The sequence below is a fragment of the Gorilla gorilla genome, chromosome 3 (genome assembly GCF_029281585.2).
Source record: "Gorilla gorilla gorilla isolate KB3781 chromosome 3, NHGRI_mGorGor1-v2.1_pri, whole genome shotgun sequence".
NCBI lineage: Eukaryota > Metazoa > Chordata > Mammalia > Primates > Hominidae > Gorilla > Gorilla gorilla.
In genome coordinates this window covers 30923561-30951450 of record NC_073227.2, presented here as the reverse complement: position 1 = coordinate 30951450, position 27890 = coordinate 30923561, and the positions used below count along the sequence as shown (strand labels likewise).

The 27890-nt window shown below is 38.3% G+C and overlaps 1 protein-coding gene across 1 annotated transcript in view; it reads right to left on the bottom strand.

The window, feature by feature from the left end:
- Nucleotides 1-27890, bottom strand: part of LOC101132889 (cytosolic beta-glucosidase) — a 126659-nt gene that overhangs the window by 57705 nt on the left and 41064 nt on the right. Inside the window, exons 2-4 of the mRNA XM_004038495.5 lie at nucleotides 27327-27554; nucleotides 15432-16228; nucleotides 14572-14695 (exon numbers count right to left, since the gene is read on the bottom strand). Coding sequence (XP_004038543.2) covers nucleotides 14572-14695; nucleotides 15432-16228; nucleotides 27327-27554 — 1149 coding nt within the window. The remainder of the gene's footprint in view (nucleotides 1-14571; nucleotides 14696-15431; nucleotides 16229-27326; nucleotides 27555-27890) is intronic.

Below are 27890 nucleotides of genomic sequence, written 5' to 3'. Positions count from 1 at the left end.
CACGAAACACCACACCCAGCCTAATATGTCATTCCTGTGACCAACAATCTATCTATACATAAAGATAGTGTAGATACTTTAACTTCAATTCTGTGAATGTTCTGAAATTTTCACACTTTCTATTTACACAAATTCATTTGTTTACCAGGTGATCTTATGCTATATTTATGAAAATGTCACATTTTGTAAAGAAGTCTATTCAACAAAGCATTGCAATTGATCAAACACAGGAAAGCTCAAAATCATAGTTCCCAGGAAATTCAAAATAGCCCAATAATATACATATGGTTTGCCAAATATTAAATGTATTTGCAGTAGCTAAATAGAGGTGTGCCACAGCTAGAGGAACAGTGACTGCTTTACCACTGAGTTGCTGACTTTTAATGTTTGTCTATATAATGAAAAATATCCCTTTGGGGAGAAATTACGCACAGTAGCAGTAACAGGCAACCTGCCTGACCAACTGAAATGCAGCTACCCAGTGAGCTCCGTATCAGAGAAATCACAGAATTAGAGTAGAATGCTAATTGTTGCTTCCTGGCTAGACACCCAGGCTTCCGATTCTCACCAGACACCCACCCACACATGACCAAAGAAGGCTTCTACATTTTAACAAGAGAATCCTAATCAATCTTCCCCTTACACCAGGCCCAAGAGTTGCCTGGGCTTACAGTGCAAAATTATTTCTTTATCAGCTGTTTTTCCCCTTGGCCTCACTCTCCCTTTAAGGGAAACAAGCAGTCTCTGCCTTACTTCATTCACTGAGTAAGTATTGGGGATGTCAGCTGTGATGTGAAGGACACTATGAAAAAGGAGAGTGTCAGGTTGCAAAGAGAGGCTTTGGGGTAGGGCAGATATTTAAAGGAAGGCAGAATAAGGGAGATGAAAAGGAACGGATGAATCCTATGTCCTATGTTGATCGATCAAATGACAAAAATCAATCTGCTTGCCTGAAAATGTACCATAATCAAGATCACAAAAGAACAATAATATGAATGAATTTTTGAAGAGATGCCTTTTAACACAAATCAGGTGTTAAGGCACTTTTTACAGCAACATATGACATTGCTGTGTTGGGGGGAAAAAGACAAATGGAAAAAAAAGTGGAAAGTTCAAAGAACCACAAAAATAATAAAATGCATAGTGAAGTTTTCATCAGGAAGGTTATATAGCCTAAAAAGCCTAGTGAGAACAAGTCCAAAACATGATTGGGTAAGAGCAGAGGTTGATGAAACACCAAGACAGATTGATTACTAAAGTCAGCTGAGATGTTCATCTCTAGAAATACATAGGAAAAGCAACCTCAGAGATAGAAGACTTAGGTCCTCATCTGCACCAAATCAGAAGTGATGACCAGGACTAGGACCCTGTGTCAAAATAATACACAAGAAGTGTCTGGTATAGGTTCCAAGAGTGTTGTTCAAGGATACATAAAGATTAAATCTAAGATATCCAACAGTCAACACACTGGCTCTGAGAAAGGACAGAAGACTGGCGTGAAGAGACTCCATCCAGCAAATGCCCAGTTTATGCACAGGGAAAAGTTTGAGTTTCAACAACCTGCAATAAACTCTTTATTAGCTTGATAGTCAGGGAATGCGGTGCCCCAGCTAATCAAATGTTTTTTGTTAATTGTTGCCACATGCAAAAGGATTACAAATTTTTAAAGAATGAGAATAAATTAAAATACACTTAACACTGAAACTAAACTGATTATAATTTAATCTTTCTCTAATTATTCAGAATGCATTCTGGGGTCATCAAGAGAAGCATAAATTATCAATGCTTGATGACTGTGCAGGAAGTCGCAGTTTTTCCAAAATCCTGGTTACTAGATGCTGGTAATAAATAATTCACTGCAATAGTTATCATTTGGAGGATTTATGTGGTAGGCATTTCTCTAGGATATGAAGTATGCCATTAATCTGCACCAAAAATAAATTTTCAGAGATGATGAACTGATATTCATAGAGGTAGAATAACTTGCCCAAGGCTCACAAGCTGAAAGAGTATCAGAACCAGATTCTGAAAATGGATCTGTCTTTAAAGAATATACTCTTTCTGAAATCATGTCTTTTGCAGCAACATAGATGAAGCTGGAGGTCATTATCCTAAGGGAAATCACTCAGAAACAGAAAATTAAATGCTGTATGCTTTTACTTATAAGTGGAAGCTAAACAATGGTACACATGGACATAAAGAAGGAAATTAAATAGACACTAGACATTCCAAAAGTGGGGAGAATTGGAGGATGGATGAGGGTTGAAAATTACCTATTGGGTATAATGTTCACTATTTGGCTGACAGGTATACAAGAAGCCTAAACTTCACCATTATACAATATATCTATGTACATCCTGCACATGTACCCCCCTGAATCTATCTAAGTCAATCAATCAATCAATCAAAGAATATGCTCTTTCAGTATGTCAAACAAGCAAATCCTTGTGGCATAAGAGTATTCATAAAGTTATCTGCCTGTCTGTACAAAATTTGTACACAATCAATGGGTCAGGCTATTTGTTTTTCTAGGAGTGCTAAAAGATTTTTCTGAACTATTCTTGTCATTGTTACCATCTATTCATGAGGGCAGCAAACTTTGGCCATGAAATATTTTTGAAGCTTCCTTTTTTTTTATTTTTTAAGGCCAACTGCTCATTCAAAGTATCAAGAACATATCCTGAACATCTTTGGGAAAAAAAAAAATGTTTTAAGGGACTAAACCCACAGAGCCTCAACCACATAAAAATGATCTACTAATAAATGTATACCTTACAATAGACTCATGTACTCATATTTTATGTGCTGATCTAATTTTTTATTATTCTGCTGATTTTCAACTACAAAACATATTTGACTTGACTCTGACTCATAAAAGAATATGGTCGTTTAAAATTATTTAAGACTTTGAGCTGTGTCTAAATATTAAAGAAATGAATTCCACTTGTTGCCAGGAGAGTAAAAAAGGTTATTTCATCAGCAAATGTTAAACATTCCTCCTCCTACCCTACTCCTATTATCTACTGTTTAGTCCGCACTCATTAATGTTTTCACCTGAATCATCGATGGCTTCTCGTTCACCTTCACTCACCAGCACCAATTAAAATTCTTCAGGGTTCAAATGCCTTTTCTTCCTCCATCCACAATAGTTTCACTTATTTTTAAAGCAGACAGTGATTCCTATAACAGACTTTCACAAACAAGGGGGGAAATGTGGCCGAGCTTTAGGATAGCACAAACTAATCTCAGGCCATGATACTGTTTCATTAGCTAATCTCAACACACAGGAGACTTTGCTGTTGATGAGATGACCCTATTGAATGAGACGGGCTTCCCTCCCCCATCTCTGCACATAGCCTTTTCAGATAAACCTTAAGAATTACTTTCTAAAAGAAACTATTTTCATCTCTAGCACCAGAGTGATATTTTCATTGTATTGAAGAAAATGCTACCTAAACAGTAACTTGAGGTAAAAGCAGTACTGATTGGAATAAGCTCTATGCTCAAAAGTCAGAATAGAAAAACAGACTTGCCTATATGAAGTCTCTGCACAGACTTATGATGAGACTGTAATTCTGAAAACGCCGCAATATAATCCCTCCTTCTAATTCAGGATCTTACCCAGAAACAAAAGTTTAGTGTTCAAGTTAAATATACGTAAAGTTAAAATTACTACGCTATCTAATTGAATTAAATTATGCATTTATGGCAAAGTTCAAAAACTCAACTATCTTAAAATTTAATAGATTAGATGCCTCTTGCCATAATTGTGTTTTGAAAGGTGATTTTACTGCTGGTGATTGTAACTGCTGTGAAGTTGTTCAGCTGGGGATTTTATACTAATGCTTTGAAATGAGTTGGCACATCCAGTTTCCTCTCTGAGATTTTATGCTCTCTACAGTAACTTTGTTAAACTTGAGTCTGAAGTGCCCTTCTGACTCTATGAACTCCAAGGGAAAACTTTCTCAAGCAAAGAAAGGTGAGGTTCATTTTCAATGTGAATGAACAGAAGAGGAAACACTCAGATTGAAGGTCAAGAAAATGTTACCTGGAGCCTGAATCAATATCAATAGAAACAGCGCATTGAAAAGCAAGGTCTAATTTTATGTCCATATAAGAAAGGTGTTAAATTTCAAATTAGGTAGCTGGATAAGAAGAATGAAGAGAGGCTTTTTTTTGTATAAAAAAGACCATTAATTATAATTCCTTGGACTAAATTTTATAGCCTAAGAAATTATCAAGAGTTCTAATAAAATGTGATCCGTGACATACTTCTGCAGAACGACTATCTAGAAGGTCACAAAATTCTTAGGCTGGCAGTATCCCAAAAGATCAGCTAGTTCAGCCCTTTTATTTTCAATTAAAGAAACTGAAGCATGGAGCGCTTAAGAGAATTTATACATGAGAGCTTTAAAACTCTAGCATATATTTAAATTATTGTTGTCCCAAACAGAAGTTTAATATCAAAAGGATATAATTAGCGTTCATGCATATTCCAATACATACAAATTGTTTATAATAGAATAAATAATCTGCCACTTCTTTAGAAATCAAAAAAGCACAATGGTGGCATAAGTCTAATATTTCATTAAAATTCCCAGAAGTAAGTAATTCAGTTTTTCTGCTAATCTAGGCTCAATCTCCTTTCAGTTATTAAACATTTACTGAGCACTTAACGGAATGCTGAGTATATAGCTCAAAACTCCAAAATTTTTTCTGGTGAGAATTTTGTCTTTAAAAATGGTGAATAAAATCTTTAGGTACACTTCTTCTGCCTATGAGTTCTTTTACCTTTTAATAACTTTCATTTTCTCCTGAAAATGCTCTTTTTTTTTCAAAGATTATCATGGATATCATCTTCAAGAATCAAAGTATCTCTCAAGTTCCATATATTCAATTGTCTTATTCAACAAGTATTTGTTACAATGCTGTAGTTAGAAGCCTATGCAGTGGTCATGGCATCAATTTTTAATGTTTTTAATCATAATATTGCTGATTTTTGTCTACATAGTATCAGGCTCATTATTGAAAAAAATAAGATAGGAGGTAGTGAACCAGTAATTCACAGAATTAGGAGTCTGTGAACGTTGGCAGAAACAACATTTATATCACTGTAGAGCAACTGACCAATATAAGCAACATTGAAGCTATAAAAAGGTAAGATGAGAAGACTACAGAGAGGAAGGTTATAGAACCGGTGAGATCAGCACTGCCTAAGTTCGCACTGCAAATCCACCATTTCATTTTTTTTTTCACTGCACCGAGAGCTAATCCCTACTAATGAACAAGATTTTTATTTACAAAACCTAATGTCAATGTATTAATTTACAATGAGGAATATCTCTTTCCAAGCATGGGAAAACTCATGTTAAGTTTCATGAGCAGAAATAGATAGCATTTGACCATCTACTTCTTTTGATTCTTTCCATGAGCCCATAGCTATCCAACAGAATCCTTAACAGAGTTATCCAGGCAACGTCTGTGAATCACACTAAAGTTGAACTCTACTGGCTTCATTCAAAGGCAGTGCTTTTTCACTCCCAAAATGACTAAGAGGCAGATAGTAACCAGGTTATTCTGGAGATCAGGGAATAAGAGCTAATGTAGACAGATGCTTGAGGACCACCTCATCTACACTCTGGGGGAAACCTGAGAAATTCACCTTGCTTCAATTCCAGTAGCTCCCTAATCACTAAAATATTCCAACATGGCTCTCTCTTGGAACAGTTTTTAAAAATCATTACTGAATCCTCCCTGAAGCTATCTAGGGAATAGAAAAAAAATAGATAAATCAATAAATAATAAAAATCGTTATTGAATTTTTTCTTTTCTCCCCCTTCCCCTTTTTCTAGTTTCCATTCAGCCAACTCTTCATATTGGAAAGGCTAATTTTTTTCAGATAAATAACAACTGTTTTCCTCATTGGTCTTCACAGTTGTGAAAATAAAAACTGAGCTTCTGCTTACTGTTACACTATACATTTTCATGAAAAAAAGAAAGGTTACAGCCGGGCACGGTGGCTCACGCCTGTAATCCCAGCACTTTGGGAGGCCAAGGCGGGCAGATCACGAGGTCAGGAGATTGAGACCATCCTGGCTAACATGGTGAAATTCTGTCTCTACTAAAAAAATACAAAAAAAAAATTAGCTGGGCGTGGTGGCGGGCGCCTGTAGTCCCAGCTACTCAGGAGGCTGAGGCAGGAGAATGGCATGAACCTGGGAAGCGGAGCTTGCAGTGAGCCGAGATCTCGCCACTGCACTACAGCCTGGGCGACAAAGCGAGACTCCGTCTCAAAAAAAAAAAAAAAGAAAAAGGAAAAAAGAAAGGTTAGTTTGAAATCATCTGATTTTTTTTTAAAGGCTTTACTGTATTCTTAAAATTCACTGGACCTGAGATGGTGGGAGACCTTAAGTATCACTTCGGAGTAGTGGAAACTGAGTTAAAAAGCCCAAAGTGATGTCCATCAGTTGGGGCACAGCATAGATATTGGAATACTACAGACACAGAAGATAATGGTTTCCAGTTAAAAAGCACAAGGAAAGATTCTCTGATGTGTGATCAAGCTGCTTCTCACATGGGCAACTCCATGAAACCTTTTCTTGTGAAGCAGGTATGCCAGGTTCTATGTTTCTAAGAGAATGTGCCTCATAAGTGGTTTAGGTTTCTGACCACATCAATATATGCCTCACCAGACAAGTGTGGTGAAGTAGCTCATCAAAAAACTTACATAAACTTACACAGATAGGTAGCTAGATAGACATACAGATTATATGTATATATATATATACATATTTCTGTGTATGTGTGAATGTGTTTGTGTATGTGTGTGTTATTCTGGCTTTATTAAGCACTATATTAATCACTTGGTCATAGTACATGTTCTCTAAAAACCCTTAAATTGGTCACAATGTTATATAGCAGTATAGAAATGTGCAGGAAAATAAATTGATAAAATCTGAGAATCTAGACTTTGAAAAGACCCAAATAATGAGCACCAACCCCTTTCCTTGGCAGTGGAGAATGTTGAGGTCCAGAAAATGTATTTTGACCAGAGTGATGAATGTCCTTAAACAGAAGCATAAAGTACGTATATCAAATATGAGAATAACATCTAACAGTCTAAGGTGTTCAGAGCATATGTAGATATAAATGATCTCATTTTATTTTCGCAACTGACCTTGGATTAGGCAGAACAGCAGTTAGCATTAGTCCCATTTTACAGATGAGGAAATTGACATTTAGAGAGTACCAATGATGACTTACCCAAAGACACACCACTAGAGCACAGAACCCTGTTCATCTTTCCTCTCCAAAGCCTGCAGACTTTCCACTTCGATGCATTCTACTCTTCCATGCTTCCCAGCGGGAAGGAAGGGCAAATGACAAGTATGCCATGGGTGGAAGTAGCAGGGGGAAATAAATGAGAAGGGCATCTGGCATATCCCTTTTTAAGGTTAACTCTGTAAACCCTGGCTGAGTCTAAGTGTGGTCTACATATGTAGACTAGTGGGACACAAACATAAGAAATTATTTTCTTCATGACTTTTCAAATTCCACAAATAAAACTACCATGTATCCAAAGGAAATAAAATCAGTATGTCAAAGAGATATCTGCATTCCCGTGTTCACTGCACCATTATTCACAATAGCCAGGATGTGGGATCAACCTAAGTGTCCACAATGGATGAATGGATAAAGAAAATGGGGAATACAGTGTCATTTTTCACAGATTTAGAAAAATATTATTCTAAAATTCATATGTAATCAAAAAGGAGCCTGAGTAGCCAAAGCAATCTTAAGCAAAAAGAGTGAAGCTGGAGAAATCACATTACCCAACTTTAAACTATGCTACAAGGCTACAGTAACCAAAACAGCACGGTCCTACAATTGGACCTTAAAAAGAATAAAATCCTGCCATTTGCAACAACACGGATGAACCTATAGCACATTATGTTAAGTGAAAGAAACCAGGCACAGAAAGACAAATACTACATGCTCTCACTTATATGTGGAATCTAAAAAAGTGGATCTCAAAGAAGCAGAGAGTAGATGGTGAGAATAACATCTAACATTTTAAGGCATTCAGAGCATATGTAGACATAAATGATCTCGTTTATGGGGCTGGGGAACTGAAGAGATGCTGTTTCAAAAGAGACAACATTTCAGTTGGATAAGAGCCACAAATTCAAGAGATTTATTGTACAACATGGTGATTATAATTAATAATAATCTGTTATATTCTTTTAAATTACCAAAAGAGTAGATGGTAAGCATTCCCACTACAAAAAAAATGCTAATATGTCAGGTAATGCATGTGTTTAAGGCATTTTAGATTGTATACATGTTTCATAACATGTTGTACACAATAAAGATACAATGTTTGTCAATTAAAAAAATTAAAAAACAAAAATTGCACACTCTATATACTAGCACCCACTAGCCATTCTCATGCCCAGCCTTCAACCTCGTCCTCCCTCTGTGTTCTGACCTGGCCCCTTGTGGCTAGCAGCCATCCAGTGCAGCCAGGAGCAGCCTGGTTAGCAGTACTGAGTCAATCCAAATCCCACCCCACGTGGCCCCAAAGCCATACAGTTATATTTAACAGGAGTTATGACATGAACTGCTTCCTAGGGGCCAAGGTGACAAAGATGTCCTCTGAGAAGCAATAAAACAATAGATACACAGTGAGAATCTATATTCAGGTATTTGGGTCTCTATTCTGAGCTTGCAATAGATTTTTAATTGGCTGGTGTTTCTAAAAGGTCACCGTATTAACCTTTGAGATCTTTCCCTAATGCTTAGGATTTTTTTCTAATGCACATTTAGAAAAACACAGGTGCTTAACACATTTTGTCCAGTTAAATGGACCTCTGTGATCTGAAATTGGCATAGGCAGGTGGCTGCCAGGTCGCACTACTTTGGGAAATAGATGTATTTCTCCTTTACCTGCTCTCCGTGGGAAGGGAAAGACGTAGGGGGAGGGAGAATGCTGACAGACAACAGCAGGGTGATTCTGTGCTCAGCATCTTGTCTTGGTGGTATATCCAAGCTGCAAGATTTATAACCTTCTTGTTACAATGTATCAGCTTCAACACTTTCAGTGAAGTCTTCAATAACTTCGATGACATCTTGCTGAGGGGTTTTGTCATTAAAAGCTGAAAGCTGGTCATTAACAAACCTTCCCTGCAATCATCTACCACTGTGCTAACTCAGGCATGGATCTGCCTGGAAAGTTGGACTGGCTCAGAAACTTTTCAGAAGGCTGCATTTTGTGTGTGGGTGGGGGGAGGGGGGTATATTTCTTCAGGGAAAGAAAATATGCCTCCCAACCATTTAGTCATTTATTTCTCATTATTCATTACCTAGCCTTTCCATGATAGAACCAAATTCAACAAATATGTGTATAACACTACTATATAACAGTCATGGTGCTTAGAGCTGAAGATATAATTATAAAAAAAAGACAAAGCTCCAGCCCTCAGAGAATTCACAGCACCTCCACCCCCCAAAAAAATTAGTCAATCATTTACAGAATCCTTAGGAAATGTGCCAGACTTTTCTCAGGCATCATAAGCATTATTTTGCTCATTTTTCACCACTCTATAGAAGATCAATGTTCTTATTATCCCCATTTTAGAGATTAGATGACTGAGGTGGTTGCCTGTTTCAGAATTTTCCCTAAAGTTTTGGGCTCATTATGGGCAGAACCAGGGTCTCAAACCTATGTTTTCTCTGACTTCAAGCAAGCTCATCTACTTCAAACAAAAGTGGGCCAGGAAGAAAGCAAAGAGCATGGCATTCCAGGTGGAGGAAGGATCATAAGCCAGGCTAAAAGCACACATGTGCTGGGTAGGTATGAGAAACAGGTTGAGCACCGCTCGGATCCCCTTTCAAGATAATTTAGGTGATGGGGGCAGTATCGGCCATTGGAGCAATGGCCCCTGGCTCCCCATCGTTCCTCATCTCCATGAAAGCACTTAGACTGGAGAGGTATCCATTTGTGTGCATCTACATATGAAGCCAAAATTGCCCATTGGCTCTTAAGTATCGAGGAGTGGCATAAATGTTATGAATATAATAAAAATTCCTATGATACAAGAAAATTTTAACTATTTGAATGTCCCTGAATCCCAAACATATACAAAGATTCAAGTGGCAGAACAATTCCCAGTTGCTTGACAGCAGTTTCCGCTGTCAATGATTTGACTTTTCACCTAATCTGGTCACCTCCCACAGGGAAATAATGAATGGAGGTGCTGCTTTCTCCTCAGTGCAATTCACACTAGAAAAAGCCAGAGGACCAATGTTATAACACACATCCAGAAATTCCTCAAAAAGGAAGAGAAACACAGAAATATGGGGAAATAGTCTGCTATAATTTGTGGGGGGGGGATAGAAAAATAACAAGTCTTGGAATGGCATGTTTTTAATAACAAGGAGAATAACTTGGAGATAACAGATATGTTTTTAAGAGTGCACATTTTGTAATAATAATAATTGTTACCATTGGTTAAGGAGCTACTATGGGTCAGGTAGTTGCTAAGGGAATTTTACACATTAGCTCATGAAATGGAATCTCAATATAACAACCCCGCCAGAAAAAAAACATTATCCCCATTTTTATAGATAAACAAACTGAGGATTAGACAGGTTGAGCAATTTGCTAAAGGTCCCTTATTGAATAATTTGCAGATCTGGAATGCAAATCTAGTTATATGTTATTTCAACTTTTTGGTATCCTTTACTCTCACCTGCCTCTACATTACTTAAAATATAACCTATTAAAAGGTGTTTAATACAATTAAACAATGCAAAATTTAAAAGGCACTAGCTGATTTCTCCCCTTTTATTCTAAAATGACATTTTTTCTCTTTTTTTTCTCATATTCCAAAAGGAAACAGAAACATTAGCATACCTTTTAATGCTCGATTAATTGCTGTGGGAATCTACCTGAAGAGATCAGTAAGACCTCCAAGCGGACCCACTGATCCATCTATAGTGTCATTATGTGCCTCTCCATATGTGTGATGTCAGAGGAAAGGCTTTGTTCGTGAGAATCACAGAGCCATCATCCATCCGACTCCCTGGGTTTTGGTGACTTCTCACCTGCAGCGCTTCCCAGGAATATCTTCCTTGGCCTGTTATTATTTTTAATTGCTCACAGGGTGCTTCTTACTATTAAAGTTCTTGCCAACCAAGATCATCAGCATTACCTCGGAGGAGTCTCAGAAAATTGATTAGCAAGTTCAGCTCTGCTCTTTTGATGAGAACTAGGATACAGGGCGTCTGAGCTTTGCTCAAGGTCACAGAACCTGTCGGCTCTTTCAAAGACAGCATGAAGCAGTTTGAAAGAATACATGCAAGCCCAAAGTAACCAAACATAAGGAAAAGTTTCTGTGTGGTGGGACAAATAAACACTTTAACTCAGAGAGCCCTGAACTCACAGATTATATCTCACACCAAATAGTTAATAATAATAATAATAATATACATGCATTCAGCCTTGTTCCAGGAAATACTACTTAGTGCCTTTATTTTCTTTAGCAAATAATGTAGCCTCTTTGAAACTCAGTTTCCTCATCTATAAAGTAGGAGTAATGACTTCATATCATTGTCTTGAGAAGGAAACGAGATGATGGTATCAATTACAACTCTTTTTATTCAAGAGATAGAAGCCCAATTAGAATAAGATTAAGCACAAAGAGCACTTTATTATGATGAAAGTAATGTCTCTCGAGAACTTGCATGCAGACAGATCTCAGGAAAAATGAAAAGCAGAGGCTCCAGTGCTGTCTGGAAGTTCTCCATGTTTACTTTCCTTTAATGCATAGATATCTTCCCTTCTCACTGTGCCTAAGCTTACAGGGTAGAACCGAGTCACCAGTGGCTCACAAAGCTACATCCACCCAACCCAGTCCAAGAGATTAAGAAACTAATTGGTCCACGTTCTAAGTACCAGGGAAGAACTGAAATTGTCCCAGCTCACGTTCTGTGCCTACGTTTGGACCAGTCAGTTATCTGCTGAAGGAGGAGGATTGTATTCCACTTGCATGGATGTCCCTGTGGTAAGCATGTAGATGGGGAGGTGAGTATTTTATAGAAGAAAGGGGAAAGAGAGTTGCACCACAGCAGAAATAATTGGTGTCCACTATGAGAATACATAAAAAAGTTACCACACCACGCTGGGGCGCGGTGGCTCATGCCTGTAATCCCAGCACTTCGGGAGGCCAAGGTGGGCAGATCATGAGGTCAGGACATCGAGACCATCCTGGCTATGATCTCTACTAAAAATACAAAAAGTTAGCCAGGCGTAGTAGCGGGCGCCTATAGTCCCAGCTACTTGGGAGACTGAGGCAGGAGAATGGCGTGAACCCGGGAGGCGGAGCTTTCAGTGAGCCAAGATCGTGCCACTGCACTCCACCCTGGGTGACAGAGCAAGACTCCATCTCAAAAAAAAAAAAAAAGTTACCACACCACTATACCCAGTCCAGAATAAATACATTTATGCGTATGTTTTTCTTCTCAATATATATATTTCTACACATTTTAAAAGTCTAGTTTTTTTAAAAGGCAAAACAAAAATAGTACGTGTCTATTACAGTGAATATAGCTAGCCTACTGTTAAGATTCAGAAGAGAACATAGATGCTGTAGACAGTAAATGTTTTATATGCCTAATAAACCTCTCATCAAGTAATTTGAAGACAAAATAGAAGTTCAACAAATTGAAAAACATATTTTTTGTCCTAACCCTATTCTCTCCCGTCTCTTAGAAATCCAAATCTTTCCTCATTTTCCACTCTTATCTTCTGTTACTTTTCTATCCTTGAATCACCTTAGTTTGGGGTCGATCATTAAGCATTTAGCATTAAAGATGTAAAGGATGGTATAAAGTACTTGAAACTATTTGAAAAAACAACGAAATGCCTCTATATGATTAGCGCTGAACAGAGTACCAGGCTGGGAATGGAAACAAAAAAAAAAGCAATTTCTGTTTATCTCTCTTTTCCCAAAAATACACAGAGCAATTTTAGGCAAGTCATTTGTGTTCCCTGTAGCCATCCATAAATCTGCCGGGTAGTAACTAGCCTATTTGTTCTTCAGGATAAAGCCTGGGAATAGCAATAGATTAACTATGAACAGGACCCATCTACAGGGAGAAGTGGAGAGGAATCTCAGAAAACTAGAGATTTCCCTCTCTTATCAGAAGATGAACTCCTACCCGGAAGAATCTATTTTGTGTGCAATACAAAATAATTTCTTCACTTGGGTCAAACTGCAAGAATCCAATTGCTCTCTGCCAATAAACTCCAGGCCTGAGTGAAGGATCCTGTAAATAAATTTCAGGTTTTGGAAAAAGACCACTTTGTGTCACTTTCCAGAATTCCTTCTGGTGATTACCAGTGTAATACTGAATACTTTTAGAAAGAATAATGTCGGAACATCTCAGAATGATAAGAAGTAAGTGTGGCTATCATGGTTTAAAAAAAAAAAAAAGGAAATTTAAAGTCTTATTTTACATTGGATTTTGTTGCTACGACATGATTCCTTTTTAAGAAGGAGAAATTGGCCAGGCGCAGTGGCTCATGTCTGTAATCCCAGCACTTTGGGAGGCCAAGGCGGGCAGATCACGAGGTCAGGAGATCAAGACAATCCCGGCTAACACGGTGAAACCCCACCTCTACTAAAAATACAAAAAATTAGCCAGGCGTGGTGGCAAGAGCCTGCAGTCCCAGCTACTAGGAGGCTGAGGCAGCAGAATGGCGTGAACCTGGGAGGCGGAGCTTGCAGTGAGCCCAGATAGCGCCACTACACTCCAGCCTGGGTGACAGAGCAAGACTCCATCTCAAAAAAAAAAAAAAAGAGGAATTAAATTTGGGAAGCAACAAATAATAGGAGAGGAGGTGCTAACTTGCCTAGAAATGTGTGTTACCAGTTAAAGGTTATTCCTTCATGACTGTTTTCAAATATGTTAAGAATTCATATGAAAAGAATTCCATGGAGGGAAAAGAGATACTAAAATAACATTATCTTAAAACACAACTCACATTTTCCATACGACAATAAAAATGTTTCTAACTGGGCTGCTTGCTTACAGCTTAAATGCAACATACATTGATAGAGGACTTGTGCCATTTTTAAGTTTATTGCAGAGATGCTTAATTTGGGTTCTTTAAAAATCCTGTCATTTCATTTTTTTTTGGTAGTTAGGATATTAAAATATGCAAATAAGCATGTTATAGTTGATCAGTACTAATCTTTTTTGTAATAACTGATGTTCTCTCCCAACAGCCACCACTCCTTCTGTTCTTGTCACCTTCACCCGGGAGTCACAAAATGCTGAAGACAGTCGCTTTTTACTTGATTCAATTTCAGGAGGTTGTAGCTAGGCCAAAATCCTCCACTTCCTCTTTCCTAAATACTTTTTCCCCCTCTCCTAATTATATGGCTTTGCATTGATTTACATGGATTTCAGCTTTCAAAAATTATCGGTCTTTGCTGAATGCAAATAAGCAAATGGGAAAATTATATTAAGTTTGCACAATTGATCTTTCATCATTTCAAATGGTACCTTTGAACAGTTCCTGAAATGTTTGTCTGAAATACTCCCAGCGTTGAGTGTCATCAAGAGGCGCTGGGTCACTCTGGGGAAACCCATTCTCAGTGATGTAAATTACAGGGTTATTATATGTATCCTAGAAAAAAAGAACAGAAGTTTTATTCCAAACAGATGTTTTAAAAAAAGAAAGCTCATAAAATCAGGTACATTACCCTCTATCTTCTGTAAGCTACAACCCCAAAACTAGTTTTCATCAAATTGCACTGACCCTATTAACTTAATTTTCCATGCACTGACCTTTTATAACTAACAATGGAAACGCAAAACTGTGCAAATGTCCATGAAGACAGTCAAATGACTCTTATTATAATGAGAAGACAGAAATATCTTTCTTCCGTCAGCATCTGTTGATTGTCACTACTCCTTAACCCCTCAGTCCTGCCAGTAGCTACATTCTACATCCCCCACAGGAGAGGTTCTGAAAACCTGTACTTGAAATTTTAATTTTAGCTAACTGGATGTCATCCAATATAGCTGAGACTCAAAAAAAGGATCCAACTATCTCAATCCTTAAAATGTCTTTTATAATCATAGTTGTGACACCAGATTGAAAAATATGTCCAAATTACTTCTATAGCCACAACTAACTTTAACAACAAATCCTAGACTTTGACCACTGCTTTTGAAGCCTTTACCGGCTAGTTACCCCTCATCAACTCAAATCCTAATCTGCTCTTCCCAGGCCAGCAAATGTATATGCTATTACCTAAAGTAATTCTTTTTTCAGGTCCATATATATATATACATATGCCTGTCTTGCCCACCTTCACATAATTGGGTGTACATGGACACACAAAAAATCATGCATTTACCTTAATATATTTCAGTAGTTTACGTACTCCCCATGGTACCACGTAGATCCAATCCACATTTTTCCAAGATGGATCTGGAAAAAATTCAACTTCCGCATCCTGGAGAATACCTAGTTCTCCTTTCTTGTTCTCCTGGTACTTGATTAAGCGAGTTGTATAATATTGCACAGCAAAAAAATCAGCAGTGCCTTTGATCATTTTCTTCTCCTCTTCAGTGAATTCTGGAAGCCTCGATGATGGATAGCCTTGCTTTTGACTCATGGAGGCAATCTGAGACTTGACAACTTCAGGATAATCACCATCGATGAATATGGGTTTAGCAAATAAATCCAGATGGAAAGTGATGGCTCTTTTAGCAGCTTCCTGGTCAGACACTGAGTTGGGATCTGCTGGTTCCAACCAGACCGCAAAAAGTGACAGAGACACCATACCTTTCTGCTCTTTTCGAAATAAGGAATCATAGCTGTGCCAGGATCTGGCATGAGCCTTAATCAAATTATGAGCTGCCTGATAACCTCCAGTCCCAAAGTGAGGAATACCCGGAGGAAACATACCTAAGTCATATGACATCACAGAGAGAACATTAGCTTCATTTATGGTGATCCACTGCTTGACACGATCCCCAAAGGTACTGAAGCAAAACTGAGCATATTTGTCAAAGGATTCAATGATTGCCTCTGACAACCAACCTCCTTGGTCTTCTAAAGCCTGAGGCAAATCAAAGTGGTAGAGGGTCACAATGGGAGTAACCCCATTTTTTAACAAATCATCGATGATCTTGTTGTAATAATCAATTCCTAGGAGGAAAAAGAAAGTGCCCTAAGAAGAAAAGTTATTTGTAGTATATTGGCAATAAACTTTAAAAGGGAGAATATCAAAAACAATTTTCTGAATGACTTTTATTCAAAACAAGTTTTATTACTTCCTTGATATAATCAATGAAAGACTGAGAGGAAACATTGAGAATTCCAAAGAAGAGTAGTTGATCAAGAAGTAGGAGTTTAATGGGGTGACATGATTGAAAGATAAACGTATTGAAATGGATACATTTAGGCAGATTGCTGTTATCTAACTTTGTGTTATTTTCATACTTATTGAAATGATTTCATGCATTTGTATGTATGCTCATTTTTGTCTCTTAGCCCCACTAGAATATAAGCCCCATGACAGCAGGAGGCTTGTTTAATTCACCTCTGGATCTCCAAATCCTGGGATAGTACCAGAAATTTAGACGCTAATAAATATTTCTTTAATAAATGCATGGATCCAATGGTATTAAATATAAAGGAATTGATCCAGATGACTGCCTTAATGCTTTTCCAGGTCAACTAGTCTCACAAGTCTAGGAAAAGAGACCTACTGAGAATGAACGAGAGCTCAGCATCTGCCCCAGAATCTGGGTTACAAGGACAGACAGCCAGAGGCTTAGGACATTAAAAGTACCCAGTTGGAGGTTTGCTCTAAAACTCCAACATAGTTCATGGGGATACATAGCCACCTCTGGCTCTCATCTGATTTTTCCAGGACTGCAAGTATGTAAGAGAGAGTTTTTAGGCTTGCTGCAGAGTTCAGAAGAAAGTTTCTAAATTGAACATGACCTGGCTCAGAATTTATGTCAAGAATTCACTGAGTCTAGCTTAATGATGACGATTAGCTTGGAAGAGGCTTTCTGGGAAGAGGCTGATGTTAGTATTTCATGTGGTTTTATATTTAAAAATATGGAGGCAACCTAAGCTTAGACAAGAGAAGCTGCCCTGTTTTAAGAAGTTGTTTCCCGGATAAAGATTATGAAGTCATATGTAGAAGTGTGTTGCATTGAAAGTCCGCCTAAGGAAAAGGTCCCTTTCTTTTTTCTTAACTTAAGAGCCTCCAATTTTTAAAAATAACAATTCACACTTTTGTATGTATTTCATTCATTCGATCATTCGTTTGTTAATTCCTTAAATACACATTGATAGAGAAACTACTATATGCTTGACATACAAACATAAGCAAAACAAACACCACCCTTGTCCTCAGGGAGCTTAGTAGCAGAGACTACAGAGAAATTCATAAACAATTACAATAGAGTAGTAGATAAATTACAGAGTCCTATTTAAACATATGAGAAGGGATATCTATCCTAAACTCAGGGTATTTGAAAATATTCTGAAAGCAACGTAGCGTAATTGTTTCAAGAGTGAATTATGGTGCCAGACCACCTAAATTCTGTCCTAAGTCTTTCACCTAGTAGCTCTGCAACCTTGGGCAAGATCCTTAATCTCTCTGAATTATCTTTTCCTGTATGAGAAATGTGGATAATAAGAGAAACCTTCTTCAATTAATTGTTGTGAGAGTTTAATGAGCTGATAAATTAAACATGTTTAGAACAGTTCTTGGCATATGGTAAGGGCTCAGTACAGGTTAGCTATCACCGAAATAGTAATTATTATTGTTATTAGTGACATCTAAGCTGATATTTAAAATATGAATACAAGTTAATCACTTAAGGTAAGGAGAAAAATGTGATCAAGGAAGAGAAAAAGAGGAAACAAAAACAATACACAAAGGAAATGTTAAAACAAAGACCACTCAAATGAGAAAAACAGACTATTTACTCAGAGTTTGCTATAGGAAGAGAGTCAGCCACCAATACTTGCATTTGGCAGGTATTCAAATACAGTCAGGACAGAGGAAAAGCTTTAGAGTGGAAAAAAGAGAACCCTTGGGTGTGCCCTGATTAAAGTTTGTTGGCCTTGGGAAGCTATTGGAGAGCTAATTAGAAGCAGGGCATCCTTTCTGATTAGTTTGGGGAGCACATTTGGTTTTCTCAGGTTGCTCCTGAGTTGGAAGCAGGGAGCAGGGGGTTAGAAAATAGAGAAGGTATCAGTTGACCACACTGTGACTATTCTGGGCTGATTGCTGCAGAGGCTAAGGTTTGGCTTCCTGGGTTTCCTTTGTCAGTCTGAGTTTTATTAACAGATATGACCTGGCCAGTGTTTGTATATCCACTCACTTTCTGGGAATAAAAAGTTCAGTATAAGGAGGAATAGAATGGTCAAAAGAGGAATAGAATGGTGAGAGATGAGCAAGGTAAGCAGAAGCCAAATTATGCACAATCATGTGTTTTCTCTCTGTCTGGGTAAGTGGGTATTTTTGACACCAGCTCATTTATTTTGCAAACTGGAATGTACTGTGAATCATGATTAACAACTCCATATTTGGAAGACACACTTCTGTGCTATTTCTCACTTGGTAGCAGAATAACTCATCCTCCCCCCAGAGATGTCCGTTCTCTAATCCGTGAAACGGGTGAACATGTTACCTTCCATGGCAAAAGGGACTTGGCAGATGCAATTAAGGTATGGACCTTGAATTGGGAAGAGTTCCCTAGAGTGTCCAGGTGGATCCAATATAACTACATGAGTTTTTAGAAGTGGAAGAGTAAGACAGAAGAGTGGGTCAGAGAGATGCAACAACGGAAGAAGAGGAGGAGAACTGGCAGCTTGAGAGAAACTCAACCCACTATTGCTGGCTTTAAAAATGGAGGAAAGGGGCCAGGCGCGGTGGCTCATGCTTGTAATCCCAGCACTTTGGGAGGCAAAATTGTGCGGATCACGAGGTCAGGAGTTTGAGACAAGCCTGATCAACATGGTGAAACCCCATCTCTAAAAAAATACAAAAATTAGCTGGGTGTAGTGGTGCGCACCTATAGTCCCAGCTGCTCAAGAGGCTGAGGCAGGAGAATGGCGTGAACCCGGGAAGCGGAGCTTGCAGTGAGCCGAGATCGCACCACTGCACTCCAGCCTGGGCAACAGAGTGAGACTCCATCTCAAAAGAAAAAAAAAGAAAGAAAGAAAATGGAGGAAGGAGACCGACCATGAGCCAAGGAATGCAGATGGCTTCTCAAAGCTGAGAACAGTCCTTAGCTGATAGCCAGCAAGATAATAAAGACCTCAGTTCTACAATCACAAGGAACTGAATTCTGCCAACAACCTGAATGCACCAAGAGACAGACTCTTCCAAAGATCCCTCAGAAAGAGACACAGCCCTGCAGGTATCTTGATTTCAGCCTCACAGACACCCATGTCAGACTTCTGACCTACAGAACTCTAAGGTAACAAATTTTTGTTGTTTTAAGCAGCTAATATGTGATAATTTGTTACAGTAGCAATAAAACTAACATACTCATGAAACTTTATAAACTTTCCTTTTTTCTCTCAAAGAGAGTATTTCACCATCACACCCCTGGGCCCCCATAAACCCACATTTCTATATTTGTGAATGAGATATCTAAAGATAATATGATAAAATAATCTGGGTATTGGTATGTGTGAGGGTTTTCATAGCCAACTCTTTCCATTGACTTTGAACATGAAAATAATATTAGCTTTCATTTATTGAACTCGTACTATGCATTTTGCCAAATCCAAGCGCTAAGCTCTAGAGATGGGTGTTTTTATTCCCATTTAAAAATGAGAAAACAGATTCAGAGAGTCTCAATGTTGACAAATGGCATGCCCACATTTAATCCCAGTCTGTCTCACTACAAAGACTGAACTGTTCTCACTATGACATCCCACTTCTCATGTTAACTAATGTTCCTGAGCCAGAAATATGTGACTCTATTTTACCAGCGTTCATGGTCACCTACTTCAGACCTGATCACAATATCAAATTCCTTTTTCCCCCTTTGTGGAGAAGTCATTAATGATGGCCAATCAATGTAATTCAAACCACATGATAACCGTCTGTTGAAATGAAGATAAGTAAATTTTAAGAAAATTTTTTTCTCACTCATCAGCACAGCAGAGCAACAGAGCATTGCATAATTAATATTCACTATCCCAGAATTAAGCACTTCACTTCTCGATCATACAGTTTATTCAATATTGTAATGAAACTTTTCCATGAAGTGGAGCGGGATTTTTTTTTTTTTTTTTTTTTTTTTGAGATGGAGTCTCCCTCTGTCGCCCAGGCTGGAGTGCAGTGGCGTGACCTTGGCTCACTGCGAGCTCTTCCTCCCAGGTTCACGCCATTCTCCTGACTCAGCCTCCCGAATAGCTGGGACTACAGGCGCCCGCCACCATGCCCGGCTAATTTTTTGTAGTTTTAGTAAAGACAGGGTTTCACTGTGTTAGCCAGGATGGTCTCGATCTCCTGACCTCATGATCCACCCACCTCAGCCTCCCAAAGTGCTGGAATTACAGGCTTGAGCCACCGCGCCCAGCCAGAGTGGGATTTTTAAGAGGAGAGCCCCAGACCCAGAAAACTCAGTCAAAGGATCTTGGATAAATCACTTGGTCTCTCTACACCTCAGTATCCTCATCTGTAAAATGGGAATGTTAATACTGCCACCTTAGGAGCATGTGAGTATTGAATGAGAATAAATCTGTCAAAGGGTTATTTAACTTTGTTTTTCAGAATGGTGTAAGTCACTGATAAACAAATTCTCCTTCTGAATAAATGTGTATTTTTTAAATGATCACCTGTTACCAATCTAGGGATTTTGAAACTTTGAGAGGTCATTTGGATCCCATTCTGCTTCTGGGTATTTAGGACAGAATTGATTATTTTAAGGATTAAAACTTCTATAGCTCTCTTTCATAGTCAATATTATCTTCTCTAATTAAGCTCATTTCTGCTTATTTGATCTTAGAAAATATGAAACATATTTGAGGTAGAGGTCTTTTGGGTATAAGAAAAACCAACCCAGATGAACTCATATACAAAGGTGGCACTGGGGGCAGTTGGGTAGTAGATTTAGATGCAGTGGACATTATTTTAAATGACAGAAATAGATCAGGGACTCAATGACAGAAAATAACGGCAAGTGGAAGTCAAAAGAATTGAAGTTGGGAGCTGAGAAAATCTTTGCTTCTCAGGGAAAACTGATCTTTTCCATCCCAGCTTCTCTCAACACATGTGCTCCATTTCGTCTTTCAGAAACAGCTTTCCCTTCTGATTCAAGCAGCAGAGACAAAACCGAAAAATATATACTTAAGAAAGAACCAGTTTTCTTTACACACTCAATCTGTTGTGGTCTCAAAATGGCCATCCCACCTGCCAAAGCTACTTCTGAGCCCCAGTGCCAACCACCAACCAACTCAGCCTCTCAGTACCTCAATTCCAGACATCCTTGAGGGAGGAAAACAATGGAGCAAGCTCGCATTTTTCCATGAGGTCACAGCTCATCATAAATCCAGGGAAAAATGTCTTTCCTTTGTCCTGTCAGCTGTGACCTGGGGTCAAGCAGGATTATATAAAACAAAGATATAGGGGAATTCCCCTAGAAGCGGGCGTGGCTCGAACTTGCAAAGATGATGTCTCAAATTAAAAAAAAAAAAATTGACCTAGAATCCTCCTTCAACAAAAAAATTAACATAGAATTCCTTTGATCTCATGCCTACCATGCATCAAGTTTACAACTTTCTTTGGTTCACACCTTTCTAGATTCACACCATTCACACCAGCAGTTTTTCTTTCTTTCTTTTTTTTTTTTTTTTTTGACAGAATCTCGCTCTGTCACCCAGGCTGGAGTGTGATCTCAGCTCACTGCAACTTCTGACTCCCTGGTTCAAGCGATTCTCCTGCCTCAGCCTCCCGAGTAGCTGGGATTACAGGCACGTGCCACCACACCCAGCTAATTTTTGTATTTTTAGTAGAGACGGGGTTTCACCATGTTGGCCAGGAGGGTCTTGATCTCCTGAACTCGTGATCCCCCACCGCCCATCAATTTCTTTAACTGCTCCTGTGTTCTCTTGCCACACTGCCTGTATTAGTTTCCTATTGCTGCTAAAACAAATTACCACAAACTTAGTGGCAGGACCAAGACAAATGCATTATGTTACAGTTCTGGGGGCCAGAGGTCCAAAACAGTGCTTATTGGGCTAAAGTCAACATGTCAGCAAAGTTATATTCCTTCTGGAGGCTCTCAGGTGGAATTCATCTTTCTACCTTTTCCAGGTGGTAGAGGCCACCTGCATTCCTTCCCTCATGGCTTCTTCTCCCATCTTCATCCTCACCTCTTCTCTTTGACCTCAGCTTTAATCATTATCTCTTTTACCTCTTCTCTCTGACTCTGATCTTTCTACCTTTCTCTTTTAAGGACCCATGTGATTATACTTGGACCACACAGATAGTCCAGGACAATCTCCTCCTCTCAAAATCCTTCCCTTAATCATATCTGTAAAGTTTGTTTTACCATGCAAGCTAATATACTCACAATTCCTAAGAATCAGAACATGAACACCTTCGGAGGGCCATTTTTAGTCTATTATAGTGCCCAACATAGAATACAAGATTAATGCTTGTTTAGTTAATTTATTTAAACCATCCCTGCTAAGAGAACTCATATTTTAAATCTTAAAGTGAGCACTAAATTCTGCATAAATATTCCCCTTTTTTTATTTCCAATACTTGGGCTTCCCACTAATCGCCTGAAATTTACATTTGTGGCAGATATGGACATGTACTTGAACAGTTGAGAAATACAGGAATATGTGATTTCAGTTGCCAACTCAATCTTTTCTTGTTAAACTTTGAAAAACTGACATTTGAAAGAGACAGTCTGTAACAATTCCACTTCATAAAAACATTCTTCTAGTTTGGGGACACAGAATTTTACAAGTTTCCAAATGTCCTATAATCAAGCTTTGAAATGGATAGTCAAACATAAAAAGGTGGTTCCTTGGGAAGAACAGTGACAGGGATTTTCTAATTCTTCACATGCTTTTTGAGAAAATATTTAAATGGGAAAAAAGAGATGGCCTTTCCAAGTTAAAACCATTCCAACTGCTTCAACAGATCACTGCACAAGAATGAACAACTGCTTATTGAAATTCCACCTCCTGGATGCACCTCCAGTGCCCTCTTGTTCAAAGCAAAGTCTGTAATATTAATCAGCCATGGTTTTACCAAAGCTAGGGCCAAACACAAAAATCTCAGTGCTACAGGTATGTGATCCCCACGTGAGATCTGCATGAGCAATTTCTCCACAATATTCAGGTGGTTTCCATGACTTCAGTACCACCACCCCCACTCTCCAGTGGTTTCGGTTTCCTTGCTCTTGGATTGCTGATCTACAGTGTGTCTCTACAAACTTCTGAGTATCTCAAGTTGGTTTTCAAAGCTTAATATGTTGACATATTGGTACAGGTACATAATCTTGTGTCTGAAAATCTTAAGGGCATATGAGTTCAGAATGTTTTAGAAAGGAAACACAGAGCATATACCATATATTAACACTCTCAGTGAATCTGAGTGAGTATCTCCTAATATGTCTGTAGTAAAATAAATAAATATTCTCACCAAACAGAATAAATATTCACAACAATTCAGTTAGCTTTTGCTGCCAATTTAATTTTAGAAAGATTTAGTAATAAGAGCCTTTTGATTTTAGAACTTCAGATACGGCACTGTGGACCAATACCACAAGTTGGTGGGTTTTTGGTTTCTGTTGTTGTTGTTGTTGTTTACCATCCAAATGGAAGCTCAGTAAAAACTCCAGACCCCTAGAATGAGTACAAGAAGTTTTAGTACCATAAGGCCTCCACTTCATTTAACCAACAGGGAAACTGTAGCACAGAGAATTCAAGCGGTTTGGCCAAACTGACTGAGCTCTAGACTAGATGCAAGATTTTTTATGTCAGACAAGCCTAGGTTGAACCTAACTAAATTTGTCATCTTAGCAAATTTATGCCTAATCTTATTTCCCATGTTAGCATTATTGCTTCTGTTTAGAGATGCCCCTCATTCATAGGACTGTTATGAACATTAAATCAACAAAAGTATGTGCAATGTTTGCATGGTGAGCTCTGTATATCATATGCTCAATGAAAGGCAAGCATTACTACCCTTAGAGTTATTTTTATGATTGTTATTGACCTAATTCAATTGAATTCAATAATTTTTACTGAATCCCTTCCATGGATGGTGCTGGACTAGATTACAAGGGTAACAGGGCAGAATTATCTACCCATTACACTGTAAACAATTCCAGGGGTTCTCTAATATGAATGTCATGAGTACTTAGCACGGTCCCTGACACAATAAACATTCAGCACACTTTGGTTGAATTGAATTAAACTTAAGGCACCCATAGTCTAACATGGGATATAGTAACAGTTAACAATGAAGAATGTGAGAAATATCTTAAGAGCTTTGCAAAGTGCCATGAGAATAAAAAAAAAAAAGAGAGATTTTTTTTCTGGCTTAGAATAGAGAAATACTGTAAAGAAGAGGGCAATTGTGCTAGCCCTGAACAGCAGGACAGGCCTTCAGCAGGTATAGTTGGGGTTAATGAAAGCTCATTCTAGGCAGAATAAAAAGCTTAAGCAAATTCCTACAAGGTGGAAAACTGTATGGTATGTTTAATAAGTAGTGGGTTACTTATACTTACAGATAAAAGATTATAGACCTGTACCAATGTGTGTTTGGGATATTGCATGATCATACACATGGGGTAATCACCTCCAAAACTGCAAAGTTTTTGGAGGTGATTAAGTCTAAGTCAAATAGAGCCTGGAATGATACATGAAGGGGTATGGACTGTATATTGAGGCTTTGGGTGACTAAATTATTACTATTATTATTATTATTATTATTATTATCTGAGACCAAATTTCACTCTTGTTGCCCAAGCTGCAGTGCAACAATGCGATCTTGGCTCATGGCAACCTCTGCCTTCTGGGTTCAAGCGATTCTCCTGCCTCAGCCTCCCAAGTAGCTGGGATTACAGGCATGCACCACCACACCCAGCTAATTTTGTATTTTAGTAGAGACGGGGTTTCTCCATGTTGGTCAGGCTGGTCTCGAACTCCCAAACTCAGGTGATCCACCTGCCTCAGCCTTCCAAAGTTCTGGGATTACAGGCATGAGCCACCGCGCATCTTGCTTCATTTTTAGCAGGAGATGATCCAAACCAATATGATTTGGGTCAAGCTTTAGGAAAATTGCTATGATGGCATCTTATAGAAAGCAAAGGACAGACAGAAGGTGAAAACAGATAGATTCATCAAGGATATATCAAAAAGTCCTTGTAAGAATGATAAATACCTAAACTAGGGCAGGGGCAAAAAGAGAGATTAGAAGATAAGTTAAAAAGTCATAATTAGAATGGACTATATTCAGCAACCCATTAGATGGAGGAAGAAAAGACAAGAAAGGATTCAAAGGTTATTTTTGTTTTTTAGACTTTGGAGTATGGTGGTGCCAGAAAGAAGGGAGAATACAGATGTTGGATTAGGAAGATTGAAGATAATAAGTTCACTTTTAAACTGAACAACAAATTACCTTCCGTTCAACATAAAAAATAAAACTAGTCAGAGATGGCAAGAAAGTATACATCTAATCAGCAGCAACTGGTCATGGGCCAATGTCTTTAGAATCAGCGAATGAGCCTGCTGATCCTAAACTGTCCCTATTTTGGAGAAGCTACTCTAGGGCTGATACTACACGTGAGTTCATGAGTTGCAATTCTATTTCATGATGTGAAGATTATCCCACCTTAAATAAAATGAGCTTTTCAAGTGCACAAGCCCATCTAGGAATTGTCATCAAGGGTTGTTCTATATGGGGAATCACATAAGTTACTCATGAATAATGCCTTTGTATTAATGAAGGTTCTTGAGGTGGGAAATACGGCGAGGCAAGCAGGTGTTCTCTTAGGTCATACAAGTGAGGCCTGTCCTTAAATTTAAGAGGCTCTCCTTAAATTTTATGCCCTAGACACCTCATTGCTTCACCTAGTCCCAGCACCATGGATGGTGTAAAATCTTTTCTAAGACAAAGTAGTAATAAAGTGTCTTCATTAAGAAACCATATGTTGTAGTGCAAGGGTTGGCAAACTTTTCCTGTAAAGGACCAGATAGCAAATATTTGAGGCTTTGCAGGCCATATGGTCTCTGCCCTAGCTACTCAATTCTGCCATTAAAGTGGAAAAGTAACCATAGATGATGCATAATGAACAGGCATGGCTATGTTTCAATCAAACTTTATTTACAAAAATAGATGACAGGCCACATTTGACCTTCAGGTCATAGTTTTCCAACAATGTTTTGTAGAAAGAGCTAGCTAGACCTTAGGTTTAAATAACTGATCGGCCATTTGCCAAATATGTGGATTTGGACATACACCCCTGTAAAATATGATCACTATGCCTTCCCTACTGTTGGTAAGAATTAAAGAAAACGGGTGAAAATGCCTCATAAATAACAGGCATTCAATAGAGCAATGACTGGTCCTTTTACTTACAAGGCATAATAAGAAGAATAGCTAACACTTACTAAATGCTTTTGAAATGTTAGCAACTGTGTTAAGCACTTTACAAAGATTATTTCATTTAACCTTCCAACAACTCTCTGAATTAGTCACTATTACAGCATTCTTTTCTGTTCATGGGGAAACTGAGGCACTGAGAGATGCCCAAGAGATGTTTATACAGATAGTAAGTGATGTAGCTGGACTTAATCTTCAGTAAGTGAACTCCAGGGGCCTTGGTGTTAACCCCATGCTAGTTAATTAGCTCCACTAATTCAGCCCTAATTGAAGTGCTTAGAATCATCTCAAGTTCTTCAGGACTCTTCATAACTCATCACAGGGTTACACAACTGAAAATAGTTTAATACAAATTTTTTAAATTTACCTTCAGATTAACACTCATGTTACATAATAAAACACTTATTCTAACCTCCCTCCCACTCACCACCCCCAGAAAAGATCTCAACAGTCAAAGAAAACCAAAATATTACTGTGAAAACTAATGCAAACCCATTTCAAAAAATTTATCCCATAATCACTCTAAAAACTTGCAATTTGAAAGCTACATTGCAGAATAGCATACTGGATTAATTATGCCAGACTGCAGCAATAACCTTGAATTAAAGCTGCAACCTTCTATTTTTAAGAAATACTTGCCTTTCTGGTTGATGAAACCTGTCGTCCCATCAGGTAACAGACGTGACCAGGAAAGAGAGAAGCGGTAATGAGTCAATCCAAGCTGTTTGATACATTTCAAATCTTCCTCCCACAGAGTGTAGCTGCCACAAGCTACATCGCCAGTCTGGTTCTTGAAAACTCTCTCTCCTCCCTGATGAGTAAATGTGTCCCAGACACAAGGGCCTTTTCCATCTGCATCCCAGCCTCCTGAGAAAAAGAAGAAAATGAAACAGTTACACTCTTGACATCAAGAGGCATATGTGGAATGTAAATATTTGTCACCAAAAGAACATACCTCATTAACTCAATGTACCATATTTATAACTTTAAAATATGCCTTTAAAATAACATGCATGAGCGGGTTACGTGTTTAGCTGTCCTTGATCCCTGAAGCTGACTGGTGGCAAATGAAAAATTATTGCATAGCGCCGCTGCATAGCAGGCTTTCATGGTTCATTATCTGAAGATCTCCCAGCTGGTAAACAGAGGCAGGCCCTGGCTTATGAATATCTGAGTTGAAAACATCTCCTCCTTGCAAACATT